This window comes from Solanum dulcamara, chromosome 5, assembly GCF_947179165.1.
Source record: "Solanum dulcamara chromosome 5, daSolDulc1.2, whole genome shotgun sequence".
Classification (NCBI taxonomy): Eukaryota; Viridiplantae; Streptophyta; class Magnoliopsida; order Solanales; family Solanaceae; genus Solanum; species Solanum dulcamara.
The window spans coordinates 71,054,643-71,068,348 of record NC_077241.1 but is presented as its reverse complement, the minus strand read 5'-3'; the positions used below and the strand labels follow the sequence as shown (position 1 = coordinate 71,068,348).

Below are 13,706 nucleotides of genomic sequence, written 5' to 3'. Positions count from 1 at the left end.
GCCCATAGAGTGAACAGGCCACTGAAAAAAAAGAAAAAATAACTGCACCGGCCCAATCAACAGCCCATTGGGAAATCCATTATTAGGCCTTTTAAAATCTAGGGTTTTCGTTCTGCCCTATAAAAGCGAAGTACAAAGCAATTTGCTGTGACTTGTTCTTCCATTACCTGCAGAACCCTAGCCCCCCAAACTCCCAGGTATGTTACAGTCTTTCACCTAGAAATTACCCAATTAATAATCTTTCACTTTCCATCTTGTTTATGTTAGTGCTTTTTCTCAGTTGATTGTGTAAGCTACGTGTAATTGAATTTGTATATGCAAATATATTTGATTTGAAAATGTGTGTTTAGGTTGATATACCTACGACTTAACTGATAATTTTTGGAACTTTTTGTGTGTTTATGCGTTATGATGTACTAGATTCGCATATTGCTATACCTTGATAAGCTTGCAATGTAGGATACTTGTTCAAATCAGTGCGAGTAGGGTAGTGTTGGTTCAATTGTTGAAGGGAATTTGCATTGGATTTCAGATTTTGTTTACTCTCAGGAAGCCTTGTCAAATCTCTCTCTGTATGACCTGAAATTGGTATAAATATGGCCTTCATATTATTTTTTGTATGTTTAACTATTTATAGCAGCTGGATGATTGTGTTTCTGGATATTAATACTCAATTCTTGGTAAAAATTAACTATTTCCAAAGTGAACCTGATTATTTCATGAAGAAAATGCAAAGTAATGTTTTAAAGCTCAACTATATGTGACTTACCTAAACTTGCTAGAGAGACTTTTAAGAGATTTGCAATGCTAGATGGATAGTATTTAGTGTATATAAAGAACATAGGTTTGAATATTTTTACTATTGTGTATTTTGATTTTTTAAAAATAGTTTCCTTGGTTTGCTTTTCTGCTTATCTTAAAGTTTTTGATTGAAGTTGAATTTTCTTTGAAAATAACAAAATCGATGTCTAGGAAACTAAATACTGGAAATTGAATAGTTGTATTCTATTTTGCTCATGAAAGCAGCTAGCATTGTGATGGATGCTTGCTTGACATATGTTATTTCATTGCAAATGCAGGTAAGTCATGAAGCACAACAATGTTATTCCCAATGGGCATTTCAAGAAGCATTGGCAGAACTATGTAAGGACATGGTTCAACCAGCCTGCTAGGAAAACAAGGAGACGTGCTGGTAAGCTACCTGTGCTTACTGAATTGCTGGCATGATTATTTTCATTTTGAAATTCAAATTTGGTTGAACAATACTAAAATTTTTTACCTCTCTTTTATTATGTTGTCAACAGCTAGGCAGCAGAAGGCTGTGAAGATCTTCCCTAGGCCAACTGCTGGATCACTTCGACCTATTGTTCATGGACAAACACTTAAATACAACATGAAAGTCCGTGCTGGCAGGGGATTTTCTCTTGAAGAACTGAAGGTACAATTCTAGTTACTTGTATGTCATTTGCTATATAACTTGCTCCTAGTAACAGCACAATCAACCAAAACCATTCCATTGTGTAAAAAAGGAAATTCTTCTGTTAATGCTACCTGGGTCAAGTTCCATACTTTTCAGATTCTTTTGTTTTAAATTGCCTATTAATTTAGAGCGCATGTACTTTTGATCTTGTCATTGATGATTAGCTTTGGTTTTCAGGCAGCTGGTATTCCCAAAAAACTAGCACCAACCATAGGCATTGCTGTTGATCATCGCCGTAGGAACAGATCCTTGGAAGGTCTCCAAACCAATGTCCAGAGGCTTAAGACTTACAAGGCTAAGCTAGTTATCTTCCCAAGGCGTGCTAAGAAAGTCAAGGTAAATTCAAAAATTGTCGTTCTTTTCTGTGCTAGCCTGGGTTCCTGTTATGGTATCTAAATTCTTCATGCATTAAATTCACATTGAACTCCTCTCTTCCAGGCTGGTGATTCTAGTGCAGAGGAACTTGCTACTGCTACCCAGGTCCAGGGTCCATACCTGCCCATTACTAGGGAGCAGCCTGCTGTTGACTTTGTGAAGGTCACGGATGAGATGAAGTCATTCAAGGCCTATGGCAAGCTGCGTATTGAGCGCACAAATGCTCGACATGTGGGAGTCAGGTTGAAGAGGGCAGCTGAAGCAGAAAAGGAAGAGAAGAAATAAGCAATTAAGAATCGACCTGTAGTCTGTTAAGCATTATCAATTTTCTGGTAGACGTTGTGGTGAAAAGTTTATCATACAATCATTTTGAGGAACTTATGTTTTTCATTTTGTTGAAGGATTTTGTTTTGTTTGTGAAATTATGCAAATCTTTTGATTAGCTTAAACCTATTTCTCTGTTGTGCATGCTTTGACATCTAGCTTAGTGGAAGTGTCAGGTCTTTTTGAATTGTGATTTGCTATCTTATAAAGCATCATGTTCTCTAATTGATATAAGTGGCAACAAGAACAAGAAAGCTTTCAATATTTAGGGCACATTATTAGTAAAATATGCCAGTGGTGCATGTTGGTTTCCTTACCGCTGCATCGTGATATTTTATTTGCATCAAATTAATGCTCCTAACTTATTATTGTCAAGATTAATAAATAAAAATATATGTTATTAGATCAATGAATAGGTAAAATTTCTGTATTCAAGCACATAATATTGATTATATCGACTTAATATAAACATCCGATATGAATAAGTATGTCAAGCAAAGTTGTTCCTCAAAACTGCTCAGTTAAGGTTGATGTGTGTAATTCAGAATAGATGTAATTTATTTATTTTTGAATTTTGAACCTTAAATATTTAATAAGAACATTTTATCATACGTTTAGATCCTAAATTGAAATAAATCATAATTGGAATGTGTTAATGAATAAATTCCCCGATATATTAACAAATAAGTATAAGATTAGGCATATGAGAAACCCATAAACAATTAAGGGTTAATTAAAGGAAAAACTACACAAAATAGACCTTTTAAACAAACTATTTATCACCACATACTCCATCCTAAAATAATTTCTTTCAGTACCCACTCGGCCAAACTAATTACCCCTGTACCTCCTTTAATTATTTTTAAATTCGCACGTCATGCTGACGTTAGCGTCCACCTTACATGATACTGATAGGGTATCATATATCAATGAAGTATCACAGAGGATTAAGTTCAGTCCTATATGATACCGATGTGGTATCAATATACTGACGGAGTATCACAAAGAATTTATTTTTTAATTAGTTTAATAAATAAGATTATGATTTTAATCATTTTCTCCTAATTGTTTTATTTTTATTTCTTAAAAAGAAAGCTCACTCATATATGATACCGATAAGGTATCAATATATTGTTATGGTATCATTGAGGATTTTAAAAGTGTCTCATTAAGGATTTTCAATATCATGATAATATATGAATATACTGTGGTAGTATCATTCATGTAATATCGAATTACTTAGAAAACCTGTATGATACCATCACATTATATATATCATTCAACATTTGTATGAAACGATCCTTAATGATTATATGAAATGATTATTAATGATACCATGCCAATATGTGATGATTTTGTGGAGATGTAGCAGGAGGATTGAAGTAGACATTAATGGTACCATGATAATATATAGATATACTATGGTGGTATTATTAAGAACTGAAACAACCTCATTAATATCATGTAAGTATATGATATTGCGACGATATCTTGTTCGCAAATTTCATGCTTTGCCCGGTATGAATTATAAAGGAATATTTAGCTGTGATTATTTTACTTTTATGGGGCATGAGCTTAATTTTCCCTTAATTAAAGAACTGACCATTTGGTCATAATTTCTGCACTGAATCGAAGCTTTAAAATCCTTTTATTTTTCTTGCTTCCCCCTTTATTTTGGGTAGTTTAGACTTTGACAACTTCGAATTTTGGATGCATTCGAATAGAGACAATGGAAGGTGGAGAAGAGATTGAGATTGAGATTGCAGATTAATTAATCTTGCCTTAGAAGAGTTTTGAAATTCAAATTTTAAAATTTAACAATATTGTAGATGTGAATAGTTTTTATTGAATAATATATTTACAAAATCAAGAAGCCGAGAAGAGCTCGTTGCTAAAATTTGAGCGGATATCAATTGAAATCCGTCATTGAAGAATTTTCAAACTCAAATTTTAGAATTCAACCTGCACCAAACATAAATAATTTTAAGCGAATAATATATCAAAAAATTCAAAATATCGAGAGTAACTTATATATACATGCATCCATTTGGTAGATTTACGTAGAAAGCCCAAAATTTAAAAATGTTATGGACCTCACATGGCATATAGGTCCACAGTGTACACCATATTTTTGGGCCCACTACCATAAGTAAGTAATCCAACTTCAGCTTTACACGCCAACTTGTTTAGATTATTATCATAATCGAATATTTACGTTATTTTCTATGCTAATACTCCACTATATAGAAACAGAGCTACCCTTCTTCTTCAATCCACACCACAATCACATAGCTCTTCTTCTCCAGTTTTCTCGCGTTGTTACCAAGCTAAGTAGATCAGATTTTCAACATGGGTTTGAAGGTAAATTGTCTAAAAACCCTTTAGATTTCTGTTTTTTTCTTCTTTTTTTCCTTCCAGGATATATTGATTTTGGTTGAAGTGGATCACTTTTGACGGTGGAAATGATTTTTCTGTGATTAATTTTCGGTTTTAATTCTGGGTTTTGTGTTATATTAGTATTGTTTAATTGGTTTTACGGATCTGTTAGTTTTCTTTGTCGGTTGTGTTGTATTATAAGTACCTGGTTTTGATCTTTCTTCGAGTGGCTTTTGTGGATTCTGTGTTACGTGAATGCAGATTTAGAGACCCAAATGGAAGGATTGTTTGGTTATTACATAGTGTGAAGACTTGGTGATTGGGTTGATCTGATCTGTTTTGGCGTAATTGTTGTTTAAGAGTTCTTGTCTAGCAGTTCATACTGTGGTTCGGATGCAGTACATTTGTGGCCTTCTTAAAATATTTATGCTTATGATCACGGTTTAAGCGCCGGGGTAGATTGAAATTACTAATTCGATTCATTAGCAGATGAGCAATGCTTTCATCTATCGTTATTAGTAATTTGTGCTGTGCGTTTTTGGCCTAGATTTATGGTAATGATGGCGATTTAAGCACCGAATTAGATTTTAAAAATTCGGATGCAATGGCAGATGAGTCGTACTTTGATCACTCGTCAATAGGAATTTGTACATGACAGTTTTGGCCTTATTAAAAGGCATATATTATTCAAAGATGTATTGTTTCTGGCTCAGAAGTAGTCTACCATTTCAACAATGTTTTGAAGATTTCATCTTATGGGAGTTCGTTTTTTGAGATTGTTGATATTATTGGTTATAAATATGGTGTATCCTTTGAAGCTTAAGTCGATGACTAAATCCAGGGAATGAGACATTAGAATCAGAATGACTATTAGTTTATGTGCAGTTAGGGCCATCAAAATGATAGTGGTGAACAAATCGCTGCTTCTCAAATTTATATGATGCTACATTGACCAACTTCTGTGTAAATAGTCTAACAAAAATTGAAGATGAGATAGCAACAACTTTTTTCTCTTACCTATCCCTCATTGCCTAGTCTAGGACTAGTTACATTCCCTGGTCAAAAACCTATCATCGCCCTTCCATGTTTCTTTTATTGGGAAATGGAAGAAATTGAAAGAAATGCCCACTTTGTATTCAGCCTGGCTTTGAATTCTCTCTGCTGTTCATAACCTAGTGGCTGTAATTTAGTCTGATTATTGTTAAGTGACTAGAAGAATTGTTCGTTGGCCAGTCGCCTAAGTATATAGGCTACTGAGAGGTACACTAGCCAAAAATTCGGTGGTGAAAGCATGAATTTTTAGAGCTGGATTATGGTTGAATCATAGGGTAACAGACAGGGATCTGGGGATGTTTTGTGCTTCACTGTGATGTTTATATAGTAGCATTTGTAGAAGAGGAAAAGGAAAAAGTGATCCGTACAGCTCCACCTGGAATTCCTCAAAAATAATCTCACAAGTCAGGGCTATGTAGAAGAACCTTATGACAACACATAAGTGTCTCTAAAATTTGCTCTTCTTAACATGATGAAAGCAAAATGTTGGCCAGCAGAATCTTTTACAATGTTGAGGAATGTATTATCGTGCTTTTCTTGTCTAACATTTGTATTAGATATCCTGAATTGCAAACTTTTCATTAACCTCATGAAGGCACACTCAATTTGTATCATAGATTTCCACAACTTTAGTTTCCCTGTCAATGGCTGATCCACAAACTCTGTTCATCTCCACTATTAAGTTAGTGTCGCATCCTTATGTTATCACTAGGAAAGTATACCTGGAAGTTTAAGTTTGCATTTACTGCTACCACATCTTTTTACTGAAGTATTTGGGTTTCAGGAAGAATTTGAAGAGCACGCTGAGAAAGCTAAGACATTGCCCGAGAGTACCTCCAATGAGAACAAGCTTATTCTTTACGGGCTTTTCAAACAAGCCACTGTTGGCAATGTCAACACAAGTGAGTATTATGCTTGAAATGTCTTATGCATATGTACTTGTTGCCTCAAACTAGCTACAATTTGTTCTTACGTCCATTCTTATTTTATGGGCAGGCCGTCCTGGCATGTTCAACATGAGGGACAGAGCAAAGTGGGATGCATGGAAGGCTGTTGAAGGTATGTGATCTAACAGCGTTTAGATTGACTTCCCTTTTCTTGGTTGTATGAGAAACACAACTAACTGCACTGTGTGCATCTATGGCAGGAAAATCCACTGATGAAGCTATGAACGACTACATCACCAAGGTGAAACAGTTGCTGGAAGAAAGTGCTGCTTCAGCATAAGGCTCTGCCATCTATGTTAAATTTTAATTGGACTATGTAATCATATTTCCCAATTGCTTGTCTGATTCTTAGTGTTACAGCAGGTGTATACTTTTCCTGGCTGGGAAAAAAGATTACTGCTATAAGTATGTTTGAACCTTTTCTATCAATAATAAATCCAAAAAAAAGTTTGAATTTTGTTTCTTTATATTGAGTGATTGACAACTACTTGGTTAAAACATGATTTGCATTGCTTGATTTTCAGAGGAGCTATCTATGAACCCTTTGTTTGATAGATGAGGCTAATCCATTAATGCTACTTGTTTAGAGCCCTCTTAGGTGTTGAAAAAGCATTTTTAGGTGCTGAATCTAATTTTATAAGTAAGTAGTTACGTGTTTTTGAAATTGGTATTAAATAGTTAAGTATGTGTGGTAAAAATGTGTTGATTAGCGGTTTTTCTCTTAAAATGACAAAGATATTCTTAAAGCTATTAGAAAAATATAGAGGTAAAAGAAAAATTAAAAGTTATATTTTAAGAAGAATATCTCAGAGATTACAAAAGTATTGAGAATAAATTGTTAAAGGTTTAGTCAAATTAAAAATGTTTATAAGCGATAAAAATCGTAAGTTAAGAATGATTAACTCATGACATTTGTCTCGTAAACAAATGTTAACAATACATATATAAGTCAAAAAGTACTTATAAGCTATGTTTGATTAACTTATTATAAGTCTTGAACTCATATCCATCACCTCTTGAGTTTTAACTTTATCTACTTTTTTTTTCTATTTGTTTTATAATAATGGTGTCTGGCATGAGTAATTTGTCTACCAAGACTAGGCAGAGAAGGTAAGATTTGCGTAAATCTCATACTTATCAGATCTCATTTTATGGACTAGATTAGGTATATTGTTATTATTGTTGTCGATAATTCCAAGAAATTTCTATATAAAGAAAGAAAAGTTTTTTAAAGCCGAGGGTCCATCGAAAATAACTTCTTTACCCACAAAGTAAAAGATAATTTGCATACAACTCACCCCGCTCAAATTTCATTTGTGAGACAACGCTGTCTTTGGATAACTCTTAAGGAATTCCTATGCTAAGGAAGAAAAATTCAAATTCATTCAAAGTTGATAAGACATTCGGTCATAGAATTTGGGAGCCTGAGGTTTTGATTTCAACAACATTTGATTATGAAATCTTCTTAAAATTTCAACTTCATGAATGCTCCAAAAGGTAGATTTGGAATTAATTGTGATTTCATTTTTAAAAAAATAAAAACTTGACCCATAAATTTATGTTTTATACATAATTTTCAATTTTGTAAAATAAAATAAAATTCATGCTCGACATAAAGAAATTCTTTGTAACATAAGCGGAAAATTTTATCAAAGAATAGTAATTACTATTATTATTGATTTATTGCACCAGCTATTCTTTGTAAAATTATTTGTAAGTTTGTAATAACACATAATCACAAATATTTGTTTATAAATAAAACATAAAAAATATGTGATTTATTAATTTGGCATCTTAAGATATTCCGATACCTTATTTATGAACTATGATTTGCTCATCACAGTTCATGTATAAGTCGGAAAATTTTTAATAATTTTCACAAATTAAGAGATTTTCATGTTTATCAGAAAAAATACAACTTAAAAATCAAAATCACATATAACATATTCAAACAAAATTTCAAACAGGCCTTAAAGCCTGATATCTAATCAAACAGGCAGTAAAGCCTGGTCCACAAATATATATTTACCAGATTTGAGTAGACATTTATCCAGTTGCTTAGGACCATACCATCCTTTCAAAATTTTAATGCAGAAATACCAGGACCAAGTAAACTAGTAAGTGACAAGCATCCAGATCAGTAATAGTGACATCCAGCAATAATTCTGTCAAAAATCTTTATACCCTTAGTACTAGTTAGCATTAAATAATTTGCTTCTGTGAAGCAAATTTATGTGCATAATGGGCTCATCAACCTCATATTGTTCATTCAGTTGGAAAGAAGTCATTGCCCATCTTGATATATCTTGTTAACATAACAGAAAGGAGCTATACATCATTTTCAATAGCATGGGAGGACAAACTCATCAAAAGAGACTATACTTTTAATCATAAGATTTTACTGAGCATGTTAACACATAACTATTGAACAAAAGGATATCTAGATATGTAATAATCCCTTACACGAGAAGCACCATCTCGGGAAAGGATTCCCTCGAGATCCCCAATAATTCTGGCAAGCCATATCTCTAAATTCCGTTGGATTTCTTTTAAGTTGTTCCGGATGGAGTCAAAGGATCGTTTAGTGGCTAGTTGGGCTTGACCTTCAAATTCATCCCCGTAATAACTTTTTCCGCTGTCAGTTTGTAGTACCATCAGCTTCTGTGCAGTTTCAGATGCACGCTGCTGAAGTCGAAATGCTTCAAGCAAAAACTCTGTCTGCCTTTGTGTCCGGAACTCAGGACTCAGGTTGGGTTCACATGGATCACTGGCCTGCTGCTAAGAGGAGGGAGATCATTATCAGCAGTATGTTTATGTTATGGTAAAAAACTAATTATAACATGCAAGCGAAGAGTATACCCAATATCTAAATATTTATGTCAGCAGATGTAATCAAGACTAGTTTATTACCTTCTCCGAACGAGTTCAATAGATAAAGTAGTCATTACCTAGCCTTATAGATGCATGAGGTAATCCATTTCACACAAAAAAAGATGAGTTGTACATATTTCTTGATCTCGATTTCTTTGGAGAAATACAACATTTTGTCCATTCTTAGAGAAACCTAAGCATGCATGCAACAAGCTTTGAAATCCATGTACTAATATTTTAATCAATAAGCTTGCAGGAATTACCATTCTTCTGCATAGATCATCGATCTTGCCAGCGAGAGCTTGGTATCTCTTCACTTGCTTCCGCGTTGATGATGGTACCTTAGATAAATCAGTCTTCCCAATTTTTTCTAAATTCAGTAGCTCCTGCTCAAGTAACTTTAGTTTGGAGGAGACTCCTGTTGATTCACCATCTATCTTCCAAGGGGCCTCCCTTCTGAGAAAGCGAAAGGGATCACCCTAGTTAGTTGCTACAACGTCAAAATGCACACATCTAAGCATTTCTCTAATCACAGAATGTTTACCTTGCTACAAAATGCTTTAAATGGTGAAGTGAATCGCCAGAATCATACTGCATATCCTGCATTAAAGAAAATACATTTTCATAAGAACCAAAGATATTTGCATCATAACTACCAAGCTGGTATTTACTACGATAGGTATGGCACCTCACATAAAAAGAAGAAGCTGAATAAGAGTCAAAAGAACCTCATGTCTCCTCCTACCATCCAAGCGTGAAACTAGAATCCAAGCATTTGAACTTGGCTTTTATTTCTCTTTGTGCTCTAACACTCGAAAATCTGACTTTATCCCTTACCAGCTCAAAAGTCATAGATCAACTAACAGTTAGGTTTATTTTTCAGGTTCTCATTTGTTTTCTTTATGCTTTCTATTTAAGTTGAAGATGACATAGTGAGATGCTCCAATTACCTCTGGATCCAAATAAATGAAAAGGATGTCTGTACCAAGGTTAAGGAAATCCAATTTTATGTTTTTTTTATAATAACGAGAAAAATGACAGAAAATCCAAATCTATCAAACCATTTCATTGTCTATAAAAAACACAGCCACAAATTGAATGTGTGATCTCTTCCTAGTCCGAACTTGACACATCCACCAAGTATAGGGAAAATGTTTCAGTGATCCTTTTGAATGGAAAAGATAAGTGCCTGGTTTAGAGGCGGCTTTAGGGAGCTCAAGTTTCATGGAGGAACTTGCTTAATTTTATAATATATAAAGCATTATCAAAGATAACATTGTAATTGGAAATATAAGATACAGACACAGACAAGGACAAGATACAGCTTGCAACAAGAAAGGGAAGGGACATCTTTCCATTGAGGTTGGTGAATCTTAAACAGAAATATAACAGATCGACTAGATGTTGACTGATAACAGCCCATCCTTTGCTGATATAAGGATCCAATTTAACCAGATCATCATTGGACTTCCCAACCAAAGGTGATATATAGTTGGATGTCATTACTTGGTGGAGGTTCAGTGTTCTATGCCAACAAAACGGTCCATTTTAAACGGATTTCTAGAGTTAATCCAAATACGTTTTTTTGAGCTTCCTTCATAACCAGGACACCAACCTTCATGCAAAGTATTCAACCAAAGGGGACCATTCTTGAAGCAAGAATTGCAAACTTCTAATAGGACGAAAAAGGTGAAAAGAAGAAAAGTATGAAACGATGACCTGGTTTTCAAGCAGTGGTCCAACACACCAGTATAGGGTAAAAATGAACAGTTGAGGTGAGTATTATCTTTCAGTAAACAGAACCATATCCTGGGTAGTTTGAACTTTCAGTAGCCACCAAGAAGATCAAACCATTCAAAATTTTGGATAACGGAGACAGGAGTCTCAACAATAAAGACAAAGCACAAGACAAGTAGAAGGTAACTGAGTACACACTAAACTACAGATTTCATTAATAAGCATCTCAGAATGTAATCATTATACAATTCAATTTGAATTTGGCCCTGAATTACTCCTGGATTAACACGTTCATTTCAGCTTTATCAGAAACTATTAGAACTGGATATTCCTGGGAAATTTTCAGGTATGTGAACAAAGGTCATGAAGGTCTGTACTTCACCAAGAACTCTATCTTACTGCAACATTGGGCAATATTACTTCAGCCAAATTTATTATTTGGCTTAATTTTGTTCATCCTCAATTGCTCTGGCTCATTTGGTTCATCAGATAGCATATACAATAATCAACTTCCATAGCCCCAAGATGAACAAACAGATAAACAATAAAAGAAGAAAGTATATCAGGTAGTACTTAAAGTACAATCCCATGGTTAAATAAAAGAAGCATGTTTTTCCTAAGTTCCACCATGGAAAACCAAATATAAGACAAACATAAAGGAGACAAACTTTAGTCCAAGTTCTTCCTACATATGAAGATCCTGGCAAAGACTGTTTTTTTTTGTACCACATTATGACAACACTCACTAAAACCCCAAATAACAACAAGTATAAAGAACAAAAAAGTCCCCAAAAAGAAAGAATGAATGGATCATACCTGCCAAGGACTAGCTTTTTCAGCCCAAAACTTAGAAGCAGAATTCAAGTATTCTGAGTTGAACCCATTACTCTGTCCATAAACACCACTCATTTGTTCAGCATTTTGGATCCCATTAGCCAAGTAACACTCTTCCATCCCTACCCCCAAATCCATCCCTTCTGATATCCCAACTTTCCCAAACCTCAAACCCATTTCAGCATAGCAATCCCCAACACCATCACTCCCACCACAATCACCATCCCCACTTGTACTATTTTCCATCTCACAACCCCTTCTACTCATAAAGTTCAACATTTCATCTCTTTCACTGATCTCCCTTTTCAGGTCCTCAATATTAGCCCTTAACTCACTTTCCACTTTCTCAAACTGCTCAGCTCTCCCTCTTAACTCTGCAATTTCTTCATCACACTCATCGATCTGATGTAACAGTCTCTTCTCTTCTTGCTGCCAGGCATGTCTATGACTTGCAAAGATTTCCACAACTCTTGCATTTGCCTTTGAATCCTCTTTTCTACGAAAAAGTAACTGTTTTAGCTGCTCCTCTGTGTCAATGAGCTGAAAAGTTAGCTCCTTGTTGCGGTTCTGAAGTCTTCCAACCAAAGAAACTGCATTTCTTGGTAAAGACCCAAGAAAGATAGCGAAACTGAGACCCAAATATGAGGAGAAAATCTTCTCCAAGTGTTTATTGTTGGGTTTTAAGGAGAAAGAGGAAATGGGGTTTTCTTGTTCTTGTTCTTGCTCATGGTGTTGTTCTTCTTCTCCATGTGCCGCCATTACTGGAAAGTTGTCTTCAGTGTGTGGGGAAGCTTTTTGGGGTCACCTTTTCTGTTTTTTTTTTTTTTTTTGAGATTTCTTCTCAAAAAGTCCCTTTAGACCTGAGCTCCACCCCATGTGACCTTTATCTTGTGGTATCTTTTGCTAATGAGTCCTTTTCCTTGTTTTTTTGCAAATTTGTAAGAAATTTTTTTGGGATTGAAGTGAAAAGAGGAAAATGGATGTTAGAAGTAGCGTACTTTTGAAATGAAATCGAAATCGATAAATTAAATCAAATTTTTTTTATTGATTTATTGATAATGAGTTGTTGATTTAGTGGTTTCGATAATAATTGTAATTTTTTTTAATTATCGGGTTATCAGTTTTTAACGGTTTAAAAAATTTTCTTAACGGATTAACCGATAACTCGATAGTAATTTAATAATTTATATTTATTACTATTCGATATATAAATTCCTTTAGTTAGGGTTTAGTATTCATACTTTTATTTCTTGTTGTCTCACACTCTTGGTTATTATACCATGTTTTACATTTGCTTTTGAGCAAGATACAATTTATCAACTCATATGCATGGTTTATTTGGTTTGTCAGCTTGCTTCTAAGTGATTTTCAATAGTTTTTTTTTGTGGAAAATCTTAACGGTTAAACGAATAACCGAACTTATAATGATCAATAATCGATAACCGATAATTCAATATCTTAATGGTTCTATAATGAATTCGATAAGTCAAACCGATAAACTTCAAAATTGAACCGAACTGATCGATATGCAACCGTAGTTAGAACTTCTTCAAGAACCTTTAAAGAAAGTTGAGTAGTTTGTTCCCAAGCTTCGTTAGTAATTTCAGTGGCCCAGTTGATTGACTATTCAACTTTTAGTTGGTCGATGAGATAAAAATTTACATAAATATTCCAAAATGTACACCGTCTCTAGAGTAGAAAATCAGAAT

General features: G+C 34.2%; 3 protein-coding genes across 4 annotated transcripts; 2 read left to right on the top strand and 1 right to left on the bottom strand.

The window, feature by feature from the left end:
* Window positions 1–92: 92 nt before the first annotated feature.
* Window positions 93–2,308, top strand: LOC129889586 (60S ribosomal protein L13-1-like). Its single transcript, XM_055964957.1, has 5 exons — window positions 93–197; window positions 1,080–1,192; window positions 1,305–1,438; window positions 1,658–1,816; window positions 1,919–2,308. Exons 2-5 carry the CDS (start codon window positions 1,087–1,089, stop codon window positions 2,138–2,140), a joined length of 621 nt encoding a protein of 206 aa, XP_055820932.1. The 5' UTR covers window positions 93–197; window positions 1,080–1,086; the 3' UTR covers window positions 2,141–2,308.
* Window positions 2,309–4,389: 2,081 nt separating this feature from the next.
* On the top strand, window positions 4,390–7,022 carry LOC129889585 (acyl-CoA-binding protein). Its single transcript, XM_055964956.1, has 4 exons — window positions 4,390–4,540; window positions 6,393–6,510; window positions 6,605–6,667; window positions 6,756–7,022. Exons 1-4 carry the CDS (start codon window positions 4,529–4,531, stop codon window positions 6,833–6,835), a joined length of 273 nt encoding a protein of 90 aa, XP_055820931.1. The 5' UTR covers window positions 4,390–4,528; the 3' UTR covers window positions 6,836–7,022.
* A 1,775-nt stretch (window positions 7,023–8,797) lies between these two features.
* LOC129889584 (uncharacterized) lies at window positions 8,798–12,906 on the bottom strand. Of its 2 annotated transcripts, none has more exons than XM_055964953.1 (4): window positions 11,980–12,906; window positions 9,971–10,026; window positions 9,690–9,882; window positions 8,798–9,333 (listed from the first exon to the last, which is right to left on the bottom strand). In XM_055964953.1, the coding sequence occupies exons 1-4, from the start codon at window positions 12,754–12,756 to the stop codon at window positions 8,977–8,979; spliced, it is 1,383 nt and encodes a 460-aa protein (XP_055820928.1). In that variant the 5' UTR covers window positions 12,757–12,906; the 3' UTR covers window positions 8,798–8,976. The 2 variants fall into 2 exon arrangements, with proteins under 2 accessions (XP_055820928.1, XP_055820930.1); XM_055964955.1 differs by having other exon boundaries at window positions 8,798–9,330; window positions 11,980–12,904.
* Between the last annotated feature and the right edge of the window lie 800 nt (window positions 12,907–13,706).